The 20,353-nt window shown below is 41.7% G+C and overlaps 2 protein-coding genes across 2 annotated transcripts; one reads left to right on the forward strand and one right to left on the reverse strand.

Annotated features, from left to right (window-relative positions):
- Positions 1–435: 435 nt before the first annotated feature.
- Positions 436–11,234, forward strand: tsen2 (TSEN2 tRNA splicing endonuclease subunit). Its single transcript, XM_080424716.1, has 12 exons — positions 436–747; positions 2,747–2,813; positions 3,380–3,419; positions 4,927–5,217; positions 6,388–6,487; positions 7,412–7,480; positions 8,661–8,711; positions 9,120–9,258; positions 9,391–9,427; positions 10,093–10,201; positions 10,569–10,658; positions 10,965–11,234. The coding sequence occupies exons 1-12, from the start codon at positions 568–570 to the stop codon at positions 11,019–11,021; spliced, it is 1,230 nt and encodes a 409-aa protein (XP_080280842.1). The 5' UTR covers positions 436–567; the 3' UTR covers positions 11,022–11,234.
- Positions 11,235–11,804: 570 nt separating this feature from the next.
- On the reverse strand, positions 11,805–16,293 carry mkrn2os.2 (MKRN2 opposite strand, tandem duplicate 2; the record flags this gene model as incomplete). Its single annotated transcript, XM_080423561.1, has 4 exons — positions 11,805–12,559; positions 13,977–14,145; positions 15,595–15,644; positions 16,103–16,293. The coding sequence occupies 4 exons, from the start codon at positions 16,291–16,293 to the stop codon at positions 12,331–12,333; spliced, it is 639 nt and encodes a 212-aa protein (XP_080279687.1). The 3' UTR covers positions 11,805–12,330.
- Between the last annotated feature and the right edge of the window lie 4,060 nt (positions 16,294–20,353).

Here is a 20,353-nt window from a genome sequence, read left to right on the forward strand (position 1 = left end):
ATGTGGCTATTTGAAAATAACGATCTACAAGCTCACAACGCATTGCGATGTGACGCGTTGTGAGCTTGTAGATCTGCTATTTTCAAAATGGTATAAATATGACACCTTATGAAACGGGACATTCTGCATAATGAGTAGCCTACTTTCTACTTTTGGTACTTTAAGTACATTTTGATACCAACACTTTTGTACTTTTACTCATGTACATTTTTAATTCCTGACTTTTACTTGTAACAGAATATTTTTTACATGCAGTATTGATACTTTTAATTAAGTAAAGAATGTCAATAGTAGGCTACTTTTTCCAACACTGGTTATTATTTACTCATGTCCCTTACTCCTCCAGCGACATCTCTCGGCCGCAGGCGGAACTTTCACATATTCTCCACGTTTCCAACCGGACGTATTTCGCAGTTACACACCCCTTCTTTAACGTGCGTCTGCAGTAACAAACAATTTGACTAAACTGTACATATTTCACGTGTATTAATGTATCGCTCTTCTACAGTCTGACCGACAACAACAACCACAACACAAGAACATGTATTATGGGATGTTGATGACAGCATGACGTTCACAGCTCCTCAGAGGAGGAGCAGGGTCTATGAGGAGTATGGAGCTCCCTTCCCTCTACCGGAGAGTCAGGAGGAGAGCAGCCCGCACAGGGACACCGTTTACCGGGGAGAACTGCTCAACAACACCGTGCTGATCCGACACCCAGCGCACATACTGGATATATATGGGAAGGTATGGATGGATGGGGGGTAGTCATGGATCACAAGACGGACCGTCATGGATGAACTTGAACATAGTGTTTGCACTTTCTCCCTTTTTGGACCGTATATCTACATACACGTTCAGATTTCAAATATAAAGTGCTTACCCCATGGCCATGGATATTAAACTTATGTACGGGCCCTCAGAAGTACCCGTACCTTCCGTATTGTTCAATAAAAAGCATTTTAATCCGATTGGTGGCCATTTTCTCATAATTATGTGATAGAGTGCAATACACCTTCCAAACGATAGGGCAAAGCAATAGCATATTATGGAGAAAATACGGAGAAATGGCCACTGATCGGATTAAAATGCTTTTTATTTTACAATATGCAAGGTACGGGTTCTTTTAGCTCCATAAAGAACCTCTCACTCCGCTATACAGCTCCGAGATGAGGTTCTATGTCGTTCTTATCCAGAATCGGGTGAACGTCCACCAAGGCTCCGCTGTTTACCCTTTTGTATACATCGTATCCCAAAACTAATGGTAGATTCCAAACTACACGGATGTTTAAGGTTTGGTTCGGAGCATAATATTTTAGGTCCGGAGCGAAACTACCCGTTTAAATCGCTTATTTAGTCAGCCTGTGGCCTAGCCCCTTTCGGGACCCTGTTTACCTTTTTTGTATTTGGGAAGGCGGTATCCAGGGTTCCTTGTTGGTTAGAACACGCTCTCTCGTACCGGCGGCTACCACTGTCTGGTCTCGGGTTTACAGCTCGTCGCTTAGAAGTTGCAGAGATTTCTCAAAGGTACCAAAAAGAGCAATACTAACACGCGAACAAGCGGCATCAAAAAGCGGGGATCGGCGATGCCGTTTAACATTTTTAATAATTTAGTAAACCTTAAGCTCATTTCTCACACTCTGCTCCACTGCCCATGTCCCGCCTCCCCGCGTTGTGATTGTCATGCAAGCATGTAGGAGCTCGCCAATCAGAGGCAGTAACGAGGACCATAGAGTTATGCGTAGGACGCGCAGCTTGTCAGTCACCGCGGGGAGGCGGGACATGGGCAGTGGAGCAGAGTGTGAGAAATGAGCTTAAGGTTTACTAAATTATTAAAAATGTTAAACGGCATCGCCGATCCCCGCTTTTTGATGCCGCTTGTTCGCGTGTTAGTATTGCTCTTTTTGGTACCTTTGAGAAATCTCTGCAACTTCTAAGCGACGAGCTGTAAACTCGAGACCAGACAGTGGTAGCCGCCGGTACGAGAGAGCGTGTTCTAACCAACAAGGGACCCTGGATACCGCCTTCCCAAATACAAAAAAGGTAAACAGGGTCCCGAAAGGGGCTACCTGTGGCCATGTTTCCCATTGTAGCCAAACCGGGAGCAGTACTGGCAGCGGACGTAGGGGGGTTTTCCGGGTTGAATGGGAAACATGGCCACAGGCTGACTAAATAAGCGATTTAAACGGGTAGTTTCACTCCGGACCTAAAATATTATGCTCCGAACCAAACCTTAAACATCCGTGTGGTTTGGAATCTACCATTAGTTTTGGGATACGATGTATACAAAAGGGTAAACAGCGGAGCCTTGGCGGACGTTCATCCGATTCTGAATGAGAACGACATAGAACCTCATCTTGGAGCTGTATAGCGGAGTGAGAGGTTCTTTATGGAGCTAGGGTTCTTTTGAGGGCCCGTACAGAATTATAACATCGGTGGCCATGAGGTAAGCACTTTATATTTGAAATCTGAACGTTTATGTAGATGTACGGGCCAAAAAGGGAGAAAGTGCAAACACCAGGTTGAAGTTCAGCCATGACTGACTGCCATGCTATGACAGTCATGTTTCAGGGCTAGGTGGATGGATGAGTGGAGCACTGCACTATGTCTGTCTGTCTGTCTGTCAGTGTGTCTGATCTTAAGGTGTCTGTCTTTGTTATGTCATGTATACTTTTTCCTTGTATTACTTCTAAACAGGGTAAACCTCTGGTAAATGTGTTTTGTTTTGTTTTTGTTCATTGTTTAGGGTTATTTTGGTAAAGGCATTCTATCCAGAGCCAGACCAGATCACAGCATCTCCAACCAATGGGAGGGTGAGTTTTACTTACTACTACTACTACTACTACTACTACTACTACTACTACTAGTTCTACTATTACTACCGCAGTACTCACCATGGCCAAACTAGCGATGTGCATAGTTAAAGGGGAAATCCACCCATTTTCAATATTTAACTATGTCATTAATATAGCATAAAGGAGTTGTGTGGAAATAAGAAAAAATTAAAAAAAAAATTAACATTGCAAAAAAAATTAACATTGCAAAAAAATTAACATTGCAAATTACACTGTGATGACTCATCATGGTGTAATTTGCAATGTTAATTTTTTTGCAATGTTACATTTTTCAGCACAAACCAAATTGTGCCACATATCAAATATTTAGTTGGAAATGTAGTATGTACAATAGAGAACGAGAACACCATAAAGAAAAAAAATCATTGTAATAAATGTTGTTTGTATATATGTTTTATAAGTCAGTTTTATATTCTGTGTTGTTATCTGGTGATGATAGAGTGTATTATGTGACGCATACGTGTATACATAGTGTCATTACAATAGTTTTGCAGTTGCTTTAATAATAATTTGTTGTTTTTCAGTCTTCTGTGGGCGTAGTCTACCTGTCATCTCACAATCCAAGTTAGTAGCCAATCACAAAGCATTTTTGATTAAATGACCAGTCACGTAGCATAAATGTGCAGACACCTCATTGGCCAGTGGGACCGCATGTCAATAGACCCCTTAACAGAAGACGTCACACTGATAAGAACCAGTATGCGTGCAACCAGTATGCGCGCAATGAAACCCATTCTGTCAGGTCTCGCTAGGATGCGTCTCACTAGCCAACACACAAGAGGGGGTTGGGGTGTGCTGAAACCAGCGCACCCCGAAACAACAGGTTGGGAATTGATTGCGTGAAACAATCACCTGTGCGTCCAGTCTCAATGTTAGTAAACAAATAATTGGTCTATGCCACCGCCATATTAAAGGAGAATTTTGGACTAAAGTTTTCTTACCTTTTCTATGACGTTATGATATCTTAGGATGAATGGTACAGTAGAACATTTTCATAACTCCACCCCTGAGCCGCCACAGCTTAAAAGGTGCGCGGATAGGCCTTAGGTTAGATCACATATTTTAATAGCTTTTTTTTTTTTTTTTTTTTTTTGATCTGACGTTCATAGTGACAGAACAGTCTCGCTAGACGAGATTGAAATCTCGAGATTTCAATCTTGTCTAGCGAGACTTCTGTTTTTTTTTTTTTTTTTTTTTTTGGTTGCATAGTGTTCTGTCACTATGAACGTCAGATCTCACCATTTTTTTTTTTTTTAAAGCTATTGAAATATGTGATCTAACCTAAGGCCTATCCGCGCACCTTTTAAGCTGTGGCGGCTCAGGGGTGGAGTTATGAAAATTTCTACTGTACCATTCATCCTAAGATATCATAACGTCATAAAAAAGGTAAGAACTTTAGTCCAAAATTCTCCTTTAAAAGCAGGGCAGCTTTTTTTTTTTTAACCAGGTATCTTGTATCATAGCATAACTACATGACATTTGTAACAAAACAAACCGCTTGAAAATCAGTTGAGAATTTAGCAAGTTATGATGGTTTTAAATAGTGGAGAGACCTCCTGCTTCAATAGACATACATGCATTATGAGTTATAATGATTTTATTAGTGGAGAGACCTCCTGCTTCAACAGATACATGCATACATACATGCATACATTAGGAGGCACCGTTTGCTTTAACCAATATGGCGGTCATGTTGATGCATCGCTCCAATGAACATCAGCAGCCAATGCGATATCTACGTGTATATCGTTGCTGTCGGGCAGAAACCTCCTTTCTCCATATTTTAACTTTTTCGTAAATTAACGCCCTACTTTGTCATACTGCAGCGTCACACAAAAGTATCAAAGGTAGCGGATCTGCAAGCTCGAAACGTGGCGCGAGCTTGTAGATCTGCTACTTTTGATATTTTAGAATTTGAATCCTGAAAAGTTTTTGGACATAATGGTTTCCACCCGACAGAGATGTTATACTGTATCTGTGGCCAATCACATGAACTGGTTGGCTACTCGGCTAATAACGAGCAGCACCTGTTGTTTTGTCATTTTGAGTTAAATAGTTCTCTGTCATCCAGGTACGAGCAGCAGGTGAGTCTGGCTCGGAGAGCTCTGCTGGCTCAGGGATTGGACGAGGAGGCTGTCAATGAAACTCTCCTCAGGCTGTCTCAGCCAGTGGAAATGGAGGATGCACAGGAAGAGGCGGGACAAGGAGGAGAGAAGCCACGTGAGGAGGGCAGTGACGTTCAGAGCGCCGTGGGGTCTGGGGAGGGGCAGCTGGACAGCGCGTGTGCCCAGAAGAAGAGGCTGTGGTCGGGTACAGAGACAGACTCACACCCTGTGGAGGTCCAGGTTAAAAGACTGCGCAGGTAACACTTATAATTAACTTAAACCCTCTACACCAGTGGTTTTCAACCCTTTTCATGTCAAGGTCCATTATTTATTCTGCATTTGAGCCACGGACCACGGTTTGATGAGATTTAGACTCTCAGACCCAAAACTTTAAATATTTTGTTATTGTTGAATACGATTCCATGCTGTATTGATGTTGGTACCTTAGGAGAGATAACAGGCAAACGTTGATCAAAATAACTATTCTTTAATTAAGTAATGCAGATGTTTAACAATAATTTAACTCTTGAGATGGTAAAATGAAACCTTACGGTCCATTTGGTTTCATTTTACACTCTCATGAGTTAAAGATCTATAAGGGTTCATTTGGTTACCAACTCTCCATCATTTAGCTGGGGACCACCTGGAATCCCCTCGAGAACCACTGCTCTACCCTTAGTAAACTAGACATGACATGTCTCTGTAATTGAACCGCTTTTTTCTGTCCACACCAAATCTCTTCTCAAGAATAGCCGACCTACAAGCTCACAGCCTCACATGCGACGCGTTATGATCTTGCGTAGATCTGCTTTTTTGTTTTATGTTCTCCCCAGAATATGGATGCTGGGATTCAAGTGGTTAATGTTTGATTATTGAATCAGTTTAAAAACCAGTTGGTTCCACAGACGTTTAAAACCTATTTTACAGTCAGACCAGGGAACAGGAAATGCACAGATTGTATAACTCCACCCAAATGTCATAAACACACCATCCAACAAAAGGACAAACTCAGTCAACAGATGGATCAATGGTTCAACAGCAGGGTTCATGGATCAGTATATTATTTATTTTATGCCACCATATTCATTTCCACAATTCATTATTAACGGGATAACTTTGACATAATGCATTAAGCCAACTCATGTTATTTCCCTGCTTTGATAAACGTAAACAAGTTCATGCCATACTGTAGTAGACAACGTATTCCTGATGAAGAGTAATAAAATAATCTAGTTGTTTTCTTTACACTATTTATTTACATGATCATTTATCCTGTCATTTGTTGACTAGGGTTAGTTTGATTTACTCTGATCTTAAACTTTGTCACTCTGGATAAGATTTTTTGAGATTCAAGGGCTATTAGGTTCAGGTACAGTACACGTTATTTATTATTATTATTATCATTATTATTATTGTTGATGTTGCAGGTCATGGTGCACTGAAGAGACCCTTTCACCCCTGAACTCTGACCCTGAACAATGGGAGGGCTGCGAGCTCCTGCTCGTTGTTGATGACACACAGCAACAGGTCTGTCTGTCCACCTAGTATCTGTCTGTCTGTCTGTTGTAGGTCTGTCCACCTATTTTCTAGCCTGGTAAACCATCCCGGTCGCGTCAATTCATCATGTGTCTTCTGCAGACCGGTCTGGCAGAAACCAAAGTGGAATAGCCAATCAGTGTGAATTCACGCCACCTGTCTATCTGATCATAACACCAGAGGCAGCTCCACAAATCATGTGCAACCCAGATTTGGCTCAACAAAGGGAATGAACTCTTTCTCATGCTATTCATCAAAAATGTGGAATGCTCTACCGAAAGGAGTAAAGGAGTGTAAAACCCTACTCACCTTCAAAACTGCCCTAAAGATACACCTTCAGGAGGCTGCAATTCGAAAATGGCCCCTGTCTAAGTCTTAACCTACCCCCCCTACCCCCCCCTTTTCTTTTTCTTCTTTTGTACACTTTTTTTCACACCAGTAACCTGTAAGCTGATTGTATGACTTTCTGTATAGTAGTGTGTATATCTGTCTGTCTCATATGTCATCATGATTTGTGTGCATGAGGATCTCATCTTAAACAAGCTCAGTGCTTAATGAGACTCCCAGTTTAGTAGACCTTGTATTGTGAATTTGTACTTCCATGTACTGATGTTCTCATGTCTTACTAAATAAAGTACATCAATCAATCAATCACCTGTCTAAATGTTAGTCTGTTTGCTCGCACCTTATTGAAGCCTTGTAGCAAATGGTGCGCTCCAGTCTGTTCTTTGTTTTCACTTCAGTCATTCAGAAGTGGCCCATACAGCTGTTTATAAACTGTTATAATGAGTTGTTTTTGTGCGTTGTGGTAAACATAAAGTTTATTGTGTTTATGAACTGTTAAAAATTAGTTGCTTTTGTGCGTTGCGGTAATGTTTATTGTTGTTGTGGTGTGTTTTGTGTCCTGGCTGTAAGGAGGGGAACAGACAGGTGAAGCTCAATCCATTCACCATCACAGAGTATCTGCAACTCACTCTAGAGGAGGTAACACACACATGTATGCACACACACACACACACACACACACACTGGCCCTCATTTATCAACGCGGTGCAGACCAAATAATGGGCGTACGGCGAGATCACCGCAACCTTCGGCATTTATCAATATATCCTGACGTTGGTTTCAGCCTACCGTACGCTGAGATCTCACGTCTGGTCGATAGCAGTTGTTGACGTTGGCTGCGCCCGTTTATTCCATTCTAGACCTGCGGAGCAGCATTGTCTGACTGTCTGACAGGCATCTGGACACATAATCCACTCCAAAATGTATATCTAATAAATAATCCCTGTGAAAATATAACATTTTATAAAGTAATTTAAACAAACTGCTTTAACAGTCCTTCAGATAAGATTGCAGATCTGGCTGCATTGAAAATAGCAGATCTACAAGCTCACAAGCGTCGCATCGCGACGCATTGTGAGCTTGTAGATCTGCATTTTCGGGAGTTTAGTCCGGCGCAACGGCGCTGCTGTTATATTTTCATGGCCACCGGGAGATAAGACATTTAACCCACGGTCCAACACACACCAGCCTTCATCCATTAATTCTCTCCAGGCTATCTCTCATTAATGCGGCGCGGGACGGGACTCGCCCGTCCAACGGTCCGAGTCTCAATGGGAAATGGGAATAGCCTTTATTTTAGTGTAACTCGATCGCGCACTGCTCTGTATGGGTTAAATACATTAATATACAAACGTATTCCATTCATGGCGATGTGATTGGTATCCTAATATGTCATTCATGTAGGCTACAAGCCTGCCTACGTGACAAAGATTGTACCGCTACGCTACGGAGTCGTGCGTGCGCGTGTGTGTGTGTGTGTGTGTGTGAGAAGCGTGTGCGGCGAGGCGAGCGGGGCATACTCTTTCTTATTGGCTTTTCATGATGTGTTTGGTCGTAATCTGGTTCTTAATGTCGTAAAATCGGGGCGTATGGAGAATATTTAAGGGCGTGTTATTTAAATGACGCTCGTTTTCAGACGGGAGATTTATCAAAGCTCCGACCTAATGTATGCTAGGACTGGCTGTATAGGATCCTTTGATAAATGTGACTATGACGTTGGTGTACGGCCGAATATATGGAAAAATATAAGCCGTTTTTTTTTAGCTCTGTTGATAAATGAGGGCCACTGACTGTTTGTCTGTGTTCTCTTCCTGTCCAGGCGTTTTTCTTGGTGTATGCCCTGGGCTGCCTCTCAGTGTTCTGTGACCAGGTAACCAACCAACTACCTCCTCCATCAACTGCTATTTCGTCTCTGTCAGGTGGAAACCTCATACTGTATGTCCAAAGCTCGTACTTTTCAGAATTCAAATAAAAAAAATTGCAGATCGACTAAAAAAGCTAAAAAATATTTTTTTATACTTTTGTGTGACGCTGTAGTATGATCAAGTAGGACATTAATTTACGGGGAAAAAACACAATAAGTTAAAATATGGAGATTAGAGGTTTCTGCCCGACAACAACGATTTGTTTCAAATAACAGTTTGAATTGTTTTAAAGCTGCTGTCCGTAACTTCACTGTTGTCCTATTCCGGGACCCCAGGGGTCCCGGAATTGGAAACCTGCATAGCTATGCTTTGCTTTGGTTTGTTATGTTGTGTTATACTATTTGTTTGTCCAGGAAGCGCAGTCTGTTGTCCAGCTGTGGAGACGGTTCCGGTCCCTTCAGAGCAACTTCCTGTGGTCCTACACGGCGTATCATTACTACAGATCTAAAGGCTGGGTTCCAAAACCTGGACTCAAATATGGTTCTGACCTCAGTAAGTTTGATTCACAGACGGACGGACAGACGTATAGAACCTGTATTCTCTCTCCAATATTCTCCAATACTCCAACATTCAATTAATCAGTATGGACTAAATTGTGTGTGTGTGTGTGTGTGTGTGTTGCAGTGCTGTACAGGAAAGGCCCTCCATTCTATCATGCCAGGTAGGGACAGGAAAGACACACACCCCGCTCTCTCATCAACAGTTTACTTTAGCTGGATGTATCGTTGTGTCGGGCAGGAACCTTGTATCTCCATATTCTATAACTTTTTTATGTTTTTCCTAAATGAATGCCCCACTTCGTCTTACGAGGGCATTATGCAAAAAATGCTCTCAACAAAGCGTCATGAGCTTGTAGATCTGCAGTTTTTTGCTATCTTGGAAAACGTTTGAAAGTGGTCAAGGTGTGGGTTTTATAAATGTTGAACCAGTGGAAAGTATTAACAAGAGCTTGTGACTAAATAATAACTACAATGGATCCATCGGAAAACAGTTTTTTTTTTTTTTTTACATTTCACTAAAACGTATCGGTTTTGGACATACAAGGTTTCTGCCTGACAGCGACGATATATGTATTTCTATGCAGAGTACATGTTCCTTCTCTTGTCCTGTCTAGTTATTCTGTAGTGTGGGTGTGGGCTGTGATGCGTTCACAACACTGATGTGTTTCTATGGGTTCTATAGTTATTCTGTAGTGTTCCAGAGTGTGGGCTGTGGTGCGTTCACAACACTGATGTGTTTCTATGTGTTCTATAGTTACTCTGTAGTGTTGCAGAGTGTGGGCTGTGGTGCGTTCACAACACTGATGTGTTTCTATGTGTTCTATAGTTATTCTGTAGTGTTGCAGAGTGTGGGCTGTGGTGCGTTCACAACACTGCGCTCCTTCAGCTGGCGTTCTCTAGCCGCCCTCAACCGCATCACCGCCAACGTCTCTAAGGTACTGTAAACCCTGATAGTAATACCGTATTACTCTCATAGCAATACTCTAGGAATACTGTTGAACTCTTATAGCAATACCACAGTAATACAGTTAGGGCTGTCAAGATTACGAAATTCAAGTTGACGATTAATTGTCATACAAATACAAATTGCAGAAAAAGCCAATCTAGACGCTTAAGCAGGAACCACCTGTAAGCTTGTAGATCTGCTATTTCTGCTTTTTTATTTTTGAAAACTATTTTTCAACATGGAAACAGGCCTAGACAGGCCTACTCTTATAGCAACACCACAGTAATACAGTGTAGTAATACTGTAGTAATGCATGCATACGGTAATAACAGTGTAGTAACACTGTGTTTCTATAGGAGCTGTTGTTATGTTACATCATCCACCCAGATGACCTGTCAGAATCTGACCTTGATTCTCCTCTCTGTCTGAACACACTGACTGTCCAGGTAGGTACACACACACACACACACACACACACACACACACACACACACACACACAGTAAATGTTGACTATGTAACATGTATTCAGAGTATGTAATATACAGGACATACACATATACCGTAGTATACTGTACATATACAGTAAATACTGGACGAATACAGTACTGCTGGACATCATTTATATTGGACTACTACTACTACAGTATACTAGATACATAATGCAGTACGTACAGTATAGACTGTGGTCATACTGTACTCTCAGCCTTTGTAATGATAAGTGTCTGTCTGTCTGTCTGTCTGTCTCCTCAGGACGTTATTATGAGCAGGTGGATTTCTTCTCGAGAACGAGAACAAGAGGACATTTGATTGGCAGACCGGTGATGAGTAGACTGCTGTGATTGGATGATGAGAGTGAGATAGTATTTAGTGTTTGAATGTTCTGTCAGCTGACCCAGGGTCAGGTGTGTAAAAAAAAAAACAAGACGTTTTCATTACATTTTTATTTCACATTAACAAACTGTGCCCTTAAACAAGTGTGTGTGTGTGTGTGTGTGTGTGTGTGTGTGTGTGTGTGATGAGTTTAATGACCAATAACAAAAAAGTTGGCAAACTATTTTCTTTGCATCTTTTGATAATTTAAAGGAAAATAATTCCTTTGTTATTATTATTCAGAAGTCAGATTCCAGAAGGTGTATTTGTGTTATTAAAGTGTTAACATAAACTTTTTTAAATACTTTTTTCTCAGTGGTATCTTTGTAGAAACAGTCATTCAAAGTAATAGCACTGCATAAATGCTTATTGATATGCTAATTTACATTGGTGGCATGTGAAAATATTCTGTGCCAGGCCCCCCCCCCCCCCCCCCCCACAAGTTTTTTGTTTCAGGTTTTTGAAAATGGCAGAGCTTTGTAGATTTCTATTTTCAAATAGCGATGTAAACTGATATTGATGCTGTATTAACTCATTTTGACCCCACTTTGAGAACCACTGCTCTAAATAAAGCGGAACAGGCAATAATGTTTGTTTTGTGGTTAGATATGACACAGTGGACTAGGCCTATTATTGACACACCCACATCAGTCAAATCAAGTCAAATTTATTATATAAAGCACATTTACAAACAAGTCTGTTTGACCAAGGTGCTGTACAGAGGTAGCTAACATCACAAATACATCAGCATCGCCACATCCATGGTTACACTAACTCACATGTCGCCACGACTGATTTCATCCGTCATTTGGATTCCATAGAAGCCAGCATGTCTTCTATAGAAGCGTGTCATCCACCGAAAATACTGTAGGCTATCTACAAGCTCACAACGTGTCACAGTTGTAGAGATAGCTTATTTTCGGTCATTAGTTAGTTTAAGATTAAAGAGTTTTTTAAGTGGTCAAACTAGCAATATAATACATTTTCAATCTTCCATGAAACTATAATGGTCAAAGCAAAGGTTAAAAAGCCTCAATCTGCAATTTCTTCAACTGGTTGGCTGTATGGCTACCAAAACTTCATACTTTGTTTTTTACATATTGTGATAATTGCTTATGAAACACAGTGCTAGTGTGTGGAGGGGCTCCTTTCACGCTGTTTCACAAATCACAGATTAGGACTTGGCCTGACGACATTTTTCAGTCGTGAGATTATATTCTGTTTTAATCCATGCACTCTCCTCTCCTCATGTCCTCTGCGCTCCCTCATCCTCTGCTGTCCTGTCTATGATGTAGTAGGAGTGTGCGGTGATGTGCTGACTCAGCATGTTGTATTTGGAGGCTCTCTTCATGCGCGGCAGAATGAACTTCTCAGTGAAGTGGTCTTTAGAGAGCGCTGCTTTCCCCTGCATGGCCAGCACTCCATTCACAAACTCCAGAGTGAAACTGTAGCAGTTGTGCTCCTTCTCATCAAACCTAGACAGACAGGCAGACAGACAGAAAGACAGGTGTTAAACAACGAATTTACATGACTGTTTGACCTGGAAACTTGAGCAGTGGTTCTCAAAGTGGGGTCCTGGGAACCCCAGGGGGTCCTTGAGGAGGCTCCAAGGGGTCCCCGGCAAAATGTTAATATAGCATCAAAATCAATTTTAACCACCTATTTAATTTAATGGGGCTAATTTTGCATTTTTCAACAAATTATCTCATATGGAGGTCCCTGGCACAAAACCATTTCAGATGGGGGTCCGTGGCCAAATGCATTTCAATTTGGAGGTCCTTGACATGAAATGGTTCGAGAACAAGGCAGGCACGCAGACAGAATCGACAGAAGTCACTGTCGACTCAGCCCCGCCCGAGGTGTATAGCCTACCGAGTTGATGCCTCATTCACACATTGATGCTTTTATTTGCGGTGAAAAATCAACCTTGTTTCGGAACGGGTTGCTTTATCGCCACACAATATTGGCATTCTGTGTGGATGTACCCATGACACAACAACAGTTAGAATTTATGCAAATTTTGTTTATTTTTTCCGTCTGGAGACTACCGTCCAGGACGGGCTTCAGACACGCCTCCTGCAGGAAGCTTAGCTCAGATCTGAACCCATTTGATTTATGCGAATACTGACATTAAATAAATGCTACCGGTGTGTAAGTACCTTCATTACTAAGCTTTTTTTTGCTCAGACGCAACTGTTGCAAAGTGCCTTACAATGCCAAGATAAAATGCAGCCATGACAACACATGACGACAGCCATTAATTGACAAAAACATGCAGTCAATTAATATTCAGTGCTAAAATAACAAATAGTCAAATCTAAATAAAATAAGAAAGTGTGCAAGTACATTTTCAGATGTGATTTAAAAGATGACGCTAACTTTGCTAGCCTCAAATCCTCAGGCAGGGCATTCCAGAGTCGAGGTGCCTGGGCTGCAAAACCCAGATTACCCATGATGACAAGGCGAGGCTTGGGAACAACCAAGATAGCCCTACTTGAGGATCTGTGTCTGACCAGCATAACTATTGATAGCTGGGAGATTGGCCTTGCAAGGCTTTAAAAGTCATCGGTAGAATCTTAAAATCTATTCTGAAACTCACCGGCAAGCAGTGGAGGGAAGCTAGGACCAGTGTAATATGGTCACGTCTCCTAGACTATTAGTAACTTAGCTGCAGGAGTTTGCACCAGTTGAGTAGTAGTAGTAGTATCATTTTAGCATTACCAGTAGTAGTCATGTCAGTAGTAGTACCTGTAGTACTAGTAATCACAGTAGTAGTAATTGCAGTAGTACCAGTACCTGTAGTAGTAATTACAGTAGTTGTACCAGTACCTGTAGTAGTAATTATAGTAGTAGTAGTGACAGTACATGTAGTATTAATTATATTAGACGTACTTGTGCCAGGCCGGATCCCACATGGGTCCATCAGAGAACTTTTCCAGGTACTGGTTCCACTGGTCCAGAAGGTTGAACATGTCGGGTCTGACCAGAGGTACACTGATGGACCTCTCCCAACCAGACACATCTCTACGAACACCCGACATGGTGTAGTTATACACCACTCCTACACACACACACACACACACACACACACACACGTTAGCAAACTTTAGGTCAAGTGTTAATAGCAGTGTGAAATATTAATGTTTTCCTCAAGTCGCTTGAATGCATTTCTTTGAACTTTAACCTCAATCTCTTAACAGTGCCCCAAAACCCCACAACATTAAAGGCGCACTTCACCTATTTTCAACCTATCTTGATATAACTGGTCCTAAAGACACCATTTCTGTCTACCCATTAATTAATTAATTAATTAATTAATTAATTAACGGCTGTGGACCGTTCAGAAACCTGCCTACCAATGACATTCATAGACACATGGTCAGAGCCTATTGGTCAATACACTACTTCACTTCTCACTAACACAGTTGTCATAGTTCACATTGACTCGCAAATCATGGCATGAAAAACACTATGTATGCATTGTGTTTGTATAAAAGAGGCCAGCATCATGATGGGTGACTGGAGTCAATAACATCCCTTCACACAATTGAAGAGTACCAGTGAACACATGCTGTCAATAACATCCTATAGGTGAACATAACTGTAACAGAGAACTACGATAGCTCGTATATGTGGATTGCTGGTAGCAGGTTGCCCTGAGCGCCGTCTATTAGAACGGTACCTCTCCTGGGTGCCCTAGTGACTATGCCCGAAGATGGATCAGATGTGGCAGAGTGAATGGTGTGTAAGGCCCTCACTCTTGTTAGTTAGTTATACTTATTAGTTAGTTATACTTATAGTTACTGAACTGAAATATCTCTGATCTGGATCTATCGGGCGTAGCTCAGCCATATATAGCCTACGTAAAACATCATACGTACGTTCACCATATAAGGACGACCCTAGAGCATAGCCGTTTCATATAGGAGATGCCCGTATAGGGGGCGTCTCCGTAACAATAACAAACACAGAAACCTTTAGAAATGCTTACAAAAGGATAAGGGTTCCTCTGCACATGTAAATTTGAAGCAGGTGCCTCCATAATAAATTTGCAAAAATTAATTATAAGTTGTAAAAAGTAATATATATATTATTATTTGTTTGGGTGCCTTATACCTTTCTCCTCCCCAATTTAGTCATTGTGCCAGTTGATGCCTCCCCACACACATTTCTGTGTGTTGTATCCTACTGACTCACCTGCCAGTAAGGAGCCACCACCGGGAAGACGTAGAACCTCCGTCCTGCACTCCTCCCGCGAGTCCCGCCCCCAACACACTCTGCTGACTAGCTCCGCCCCAGCCCATAGGAGTACATGTAGTGACAAGTACCATCCTCCCTGATCGGCTTCCCTCCCCCGAACACGGGCCAATTGTGTTCGTATATAGATAGTCGCTCAACAAAGCCGGAGGCACCACGGTGGATTCGAAGCCCTAGACTCAGCGGTGGTGGACAGGTACTTTTACCACTGTGCCACCCGAGTGCCTGAGAAGTTTTAATAGAGCGTTCGTACCCTTGGTGTCTGAGATCCCAGTGTGAAGTTCTGACGTTTCATCGAAGTCACTGTAAGACAAAAACACTCGATTATCATTATCGTGTGAGTGTGCGTCAACAGCGATAACCTGTCCCTTGAGCAAGACACTGAACCGCTAACTGCTCCTGATGAGCAGGTTGGTGTCTTGCATGGTTTCCTCCACCGCGTATGTGGTAATGTGTGTGTGAATTGTTGAATATAATGCACATTGCAAATCACTTTGGAGACAGTGCTATAGAAATGCACCTCTTTGTTGTTGATGTAATGTAAATGAATTCCTAGTTGCAACTGGCATTTGATAAAACATGCCTGAGCTCCCAACTATAATCGACTTATAATCAGACACAGGGTGTGTGTGTGTGTGTGTGTGTGTGTGTGTGTGTGTGTGTGTGTGTGTGTGTGTGTGTGTGTGTGTGTGTGTGTGTGTGTGTGTGTGTGTGTGTGTGTGTGTGTGTGTGTGTGCGTGTGCGCGTGCGTGTGTGCGTACCTGTTGCCAGGTGTAATCAGGAAGCAGCAGGAAGTCTTGTGTCCATTGGTAAACGGACTGGGCACGCTCACTGGAGCCTCCTCTAGTCTCCGCCCACTCAGTGTGGCATCACAGACAGGACACGCCTCCGGCAGGAAGAAACAGAAGATTTGTTTCTCACAGTGGCTGAATTTAATCAAAGATTTATACATCACTCCATCTCATGTCGGCATCATTCTTTCCTCTCCACTTCGCTCCTCTTCTCTCCACTTCGCTCCTCTTCTCTCCGATCTTCTCTTCTCTTCTCGCCACCTGCCTTCTTCTCTCCTCCTCTGCTTCTCCTCTTCTCCTCTCTCTTCTCTTCTTCTCTGATCTCTCTCGCTTGTGTGTTTTCTAGGTTATGTTGAGCTGCTCTTCTTCTTGTCTGTCTCTATAGATCTCCCTTCATCATATGTCACAGCTGTGTCACGGCTGCTTAGCAACACCCTATCACATTCCACCCGACCCTGAGCCTTTCCCTTCAGCCTATCACCTTGCAGGGCTCCCAGCCAACCAGCTGCTGAATAGAACATTGGAGGCTTGTTTGCCATTAAAATTAAAACCAGTTAATTTAATCTGCAGGTAAAACTTTGTTTTATGGTGTAGTATATAAAAACACAAATGTATGCTGACTAATGGTTATACTTAGTATAGTATGTAAGAACATATAGGTTTATGGTGACTAATAATCTCGCTCCCTCTATGTGAGTCTCTTTCTCTCTCTCGCTGGCACATAATACACTTCAGATGGACTGTGGCTGGTGTGTTTTTGGTCATTAACTGCTTCATTACACACACAGACACATACACACGCACGCACACATAGTCACATAGGTGCTGGTGACAGCTGAGAAGATGGAAACAGTGTAACAGACAAGTGACCTGGTTACCAGAACAGAACCTTCTGACCGATACAAAGCACCACGCTTACATACACGCACATGCACACACACATACACACACTTTCTTTACTTTATGCCAGACCTAAACATATCCTGTGTGTGTGTGTGTGTGTGTGTGTGTGTGTACTGAGGGGGCTCCATTCATTCATAGACAAGTAGCAGAAACTAGAGTATTGGCTGAGATACAAGATACAATACAGACGACTGTAACGGAACACCTTGTTTGAAGTTTTCCAACATAAGATATTTCAACTGTGTTATCTGATCCATGCAGTCTCAAACACATAGCTCTGTTTAGAACCGTAGACAGATACGTTTAGGATATTTAGAGATTCACAGGCAGCACTGTCCTTTAGGGCAGTGTCTATCAACCTTTTTTGTGCCAAGGCACACCTGGCATAGCCAAAAAATCCCAGGGCACACCTAGATATACGGTGTATATATATATATATAGAAAAAAAGCAAATGCAAACAAATATTTCTGTTTTTGCATTATTCAGACATGCAAACTTGTAGCTTTTCAGCTTCCACTAGCCGTTTTTAATCCAAATAGGGCAATAGTGTGACACCTGACCCGAAAAAAACAGCATGTTGTCACCCTTTTCACCTCGGGGCTGTTTGCATGCCTGATTATTATTATTGTTAAAAAAAAAAAAAAAAAAAAGTTTTTTTTTTTTTTTTTTCAAAATTATATTTTTTCAAACCTTCTTCAAACGGCGCGGCACACCTCAGCAGTAGCCCCGGCCCAAAATTGGGACGTTTGCCAGGGTTGATATACACTGCTTTAGGGCACTGTGTTTTAGGACAGTGGTTCTCAAACATTTTCATTTTATTTCAGATGGAACCAAATGAACCCGTAACAGCTCCATTTGGCTCTATCTGTACAAAACTGATGGATCTGATCTGATCATATTCTTTTTTACATAATGACTTCGACCCTGCATGTTGACTATTATTTATTGATTTTAGCAGTCATTTGTTGTGGATATACTCATAGAACATAACACAAATAAAACAGAAACTTATCTGAATTAAGAATAAAATATACAGTGAGACCGATCATAGATGTTACATTCTCAATTGTCATCATCTCAAATCTATTTTAATAAAATAATCGATTTGGGTGAAAAAATATATATTTTGTGACGCAATGTGACACGTCACAAACTATAAAATAGTGGTTAATCGATTTAATCCATTATAAAAAATCTATTAGAATTATTTTCAAGGCAATTTGTTGATAAAAAAATGCTCTTCTCGTTATTCAATTCATTGACAAAGTAACTGATAGACTAATCGCTAAGAAAATGATTGATAGTTGCAGTCCTAGTCCTCTTAATACAAGACAAAGACGACCCTTGTAAGTGAAGTACACGTGAACATATGATGTGACCACAGGTGATCAACGACACATTAGTAACAGGATATGTGGAAACCTCTGCTATAGCTTCTTGCCTCAAACACTGTATGTCCTGCTAGAGAAGAAGCCCTTGCTGAGAGGTCAAAGAGTCCACACCAGGTGAACAATATCTGTCTATTGATGAAGAACATCAGACAAACAAGGTAATACAATAACAGCAATATTTTAACTAAACAAATGAGCTCAACAGGTGTTACAAATATGAATTATGCTGTAGTCATTGTCAAAGTGTCAAAAGAGTGCACTAAAGACTCTAGCTGGAGCCCTCATTCAAATGTCATTTTGATTATGCTTGTACCTCTCGGTTCTCCAACACCTCAATGTCACTAGAAACTAAACTCCAGACCTCCCAAAACAAACTGATACGACTACTACTCAGCCTAAAGCCCATGACCCACCTCATTCCAACACACTTTGCTGGGATGGCTCAGGGTAGAAGACAGGGTTAAGCAAATATTAATGGGATTGGTATTGAAGAAACTCAGAGGATTAGTGCCCACACACTTAACTGCTAACAAACTACTTCTCCAGAGTGAGTGACACCCACATGCACAACACCAGAGGGAGCGTCTCCGATCTGATACCCCCCAAATCTAGCAAAATATGCGCAAAGAATAATTCTACTATACTCTGCCACCTTAATGTGGAATGCCCCTTAATGCTGTTCATCCATTAAACAATGAAAATCACAAGCTTCTTTCAAAACTGTCCTCAAGAAGCATCGGTCAGAAAACTACAAGTGGAAATAGACATTAAATCCCCTTGAAATGAGGGGACATACACTGCTGCCGTTTTCCTCTATTCCTTTTTCTCCTCTGTAAATATAGATATTTGCATTTGTTGATGACATGTATTAATGAGTTAATATTCTGTGCTCTGTTGATGAATTGAATACATAGGACCATAATGTAAACAAGTCCTTGGGACTTTCAGCCCAAGTGTTTTACTGTAATTCCGTTCTGTTTACATTTTACAGGCTCAGGAAGTGGGTGGGTGTCTCTGGGAGCGCCCTAGATTGGTTCCAGTCGTATCTATCAGACAGGAGCTTCTCAGTGGCCGTTGGTCCATATTCATCCGAATCCACTACACTGACATGTGGTGTTCCACAAGGTTCCGTGCTAGGTCCAATCCTGTTTGCCCTTTACTTACTTCCCCTAGGACCCATCATAAACAGCTTCATCGGTATCTCCTATCACTGTTATGCCGATGATATTCAATTATATTGTTCATTCAAACCAGACAAAATGGATATGATCAGCAAATTGCATGACTGTATATCTGCCATCAAGAACTGGATGGCCAGCAACTTTCTTCAATTAAATGAAGAAAAAACCCAAGTTTTAATCGTTGCCCCAGATAGGGTTGTTGCTGATGTTGCCGACCGTCTTGGGTCTTTAAAAACAAATATATGCTCTAATCCTATAGAAATCTTGGCGTTATTTTAGATCAGGCCATGCTTTTAGATAAGCATGTAAATTCTGTCTCCCGTGCCTGCTTTTATCACCTTCGCAATATCGCCAAACTAAGATCAGTTGTTTCATACCCGGAGTTAGAAATGATCATCCATGCATTCATATCATCACGTTTAGATTACTGTAATTCCCTTTTTACCTGTCTCCAAAAATCGTCATTAGACCGCCTGCAACTGGTCCAGAATGCTGCTGCCAGGTTACTGACCAGGTCCAGGAGATCCTGTCATATCACACCCGTCCTGGCCTCTTTGCACTGGCTCCCAGTTAATTTTAGAATACATTTTAAGATTCTTCTAATCACACACAGAACCCTCCATGGCCAGGCACCTCCATATTTATGTGACCTGCTCCAACCTTATGTGCCCAGAAGGTCTCTGAGATCCTCATCTCAAGCCCTGCTGGTTGTTCCTCCCACAAGGCTGAAAACTAAAGGTGATCG

This window comes from Gymnoscopelus braueri (assembly GCF_963280865.1).
Source record: "Gymnoscopelus braueri genome assembly, chromosome: 3".
NCBI classification, from domain to species: Eukaryota; Metazoa; Chordata; class Actinopteri; order Myctophiformes; family Myctophidae; genus Gymnoscopelus; species Gymnoscopelus braueri.